Below are 1,663 nucleotides of genomic sequence, written 5' to 3' on the forward strand. Positions count from 1 at the left end.
GGATCTTCAGAAGGCGGAGATAATGGTGAGTGTGTGTGTGTGTGAGTGTGTGTGTGTGTGTGTGTGTGTGTGTGTGTGTGTGTGTGTGTGTGTCTGTACATGGTGAAATACCAAACAAATATGTCAGGATCTTGACAATAAAGATTCATGATCTCCTCTCATCTCCTCTCACCTCACCTCACCTCACTTCACCTCACCTCACCTCACCTCACCTCCCCCCATCTGATCTCATCCCATCTTATATCATCTATCTGATCTCATCTCACCATCTCATCTAATCTCCTAATCTTCGAATCATTGTTTACTTTTCTCCAACATATGTCACACAGTGGGTGGTTGGCGGGTGCTCTGGTGTGGTTTGCTCCTTCTTTCCTATCAAACATCTATTGTCCTGATTTCTCCTCCTTCTTCTTTTTTATGTTTGTTACTCTCTTGTATAACATCTAATCTGTGCCACATATTATGACCTTTTTGTGTTGCAAGTGCCGTAAAACTCTTACTAAAACTAAATACGACACTCACAGGTCTCACAGCTGAAGGCAGAGCTGAACAAGTTCGAAGAAGGCGACGCGGCTGACAGCGGACTCCTCTCCTCCCTCCCTCGCCCCTCCTCCAACAAAGAGGGAGACGATGAGGAGAGGAAGAAGATGGCAGAGGAGAGGAATGAGCTGAATAAGAGAAGAGAGGATCTGGAGAAGGAGATGGCTGAAGTGGAGAATGAGAAGGAAGAGTTGAAGAAGGAGAAGGGTGAGATAGAGAAGGAGAAAGCCAGCCTTGAAAGTGAAAGGTAAGATGAAGACATGGTTGTTTTATTTTGTTTTTTGTTTTTGTTTTGGCAATTGTTTTACGGCGCTCGCAACTGCATAAGGTCATATGAGCGCCGGCGACATATTTAACATTTTCAGTTTGGTAGGAATTTTGAATTTTGCACGGATGGTGGCTGAAGCCTACTCTTATCGATTTTTTGACCACCAAGGGATCTTTAATGTGCCCAACTTGCACATGAGACCTCCGAGGTGTTTGACAGAAAAGAATGGAGCAAACCGCAACAGAGATTCAGCGAACCACCTGTGATCATTGTTTGTTTCATCAGGCTTCTGAGATTTTCAAAAAGAATTCAGGATTTCCGTTTTCTTTTATAGACAGCTCTTCTTCATATTAAATGCATTGTATTGTGACAAATTCATGTCACTTTGTTAGTGTTTGAGCACTTATTTGGCTGCTTGCACTGTATGCTTCCCGAGAAGCAGAGAAAGAATGTTTCTGAGTGTTGTAGGCTCTGCTGGGGTAATGATATAGATTGCAAAGCGCAAGTACAAATGGTATTATTATTATTACCATTATTATTATTATTATTATTATTATTATTATTATTATTATTATTATTATATACTTGCCAGTAGTATGCATGGGCGCCCCATCATCGGCAGGGGTAATGGTGAACTCTGCAGTCTTGTACGGGCCGGGTACGTAAGGGTCTGTGTCGTCAGAGGCTCCATAGTGTAGCGTCAGCACCGAGACCAACAGAACTGTGGGTGAGAGACGTGGAGCGATGATGACGATGATGATAATACTTATTAAAATAAAAATAATAATAACAATGATAACAATACTACTACTACTACTACTACTACTACTACTACTACTACTACTACTACTACTA

The 1,663-nt window shown here is 41.8% G+C and overlaps 1 protein-coding gene across 1 annotated transcript in view; it reads left to right on the forward strand.

Annotated features, from left to right (window-relative positions):
* Positions 1-1,663, forward strand: part of LOC101849851 (trichohyalin) — a gene marked incomplete in the record, with an annotated part of 75,546 nt that overhangs the window by 12,047 nt on the left and 61,836 nt on the right. The window contains 1 exon segment of the mRNA XM_035970463.1: positions 525-787. Coding sequence (XP_035826356.1) covers positions 525-787 — 263 coding nt within the window.

This window comes from Aplysia californica, unplaced genomic scaffold (assembly GCF_000002075.1).
Source record: "Aplysia californica isolate F4 #8 unplaced genomic scaffold, AplCal3.0 scaffold00270, whole genome shotgun sequence".
Classification (NCBI taxonomy): Eukaryota; Metazoa; Mollusca; class Gastropoda; order Aplysiida; family Aplysiidae; genus Aplysia; species Aplysia californica.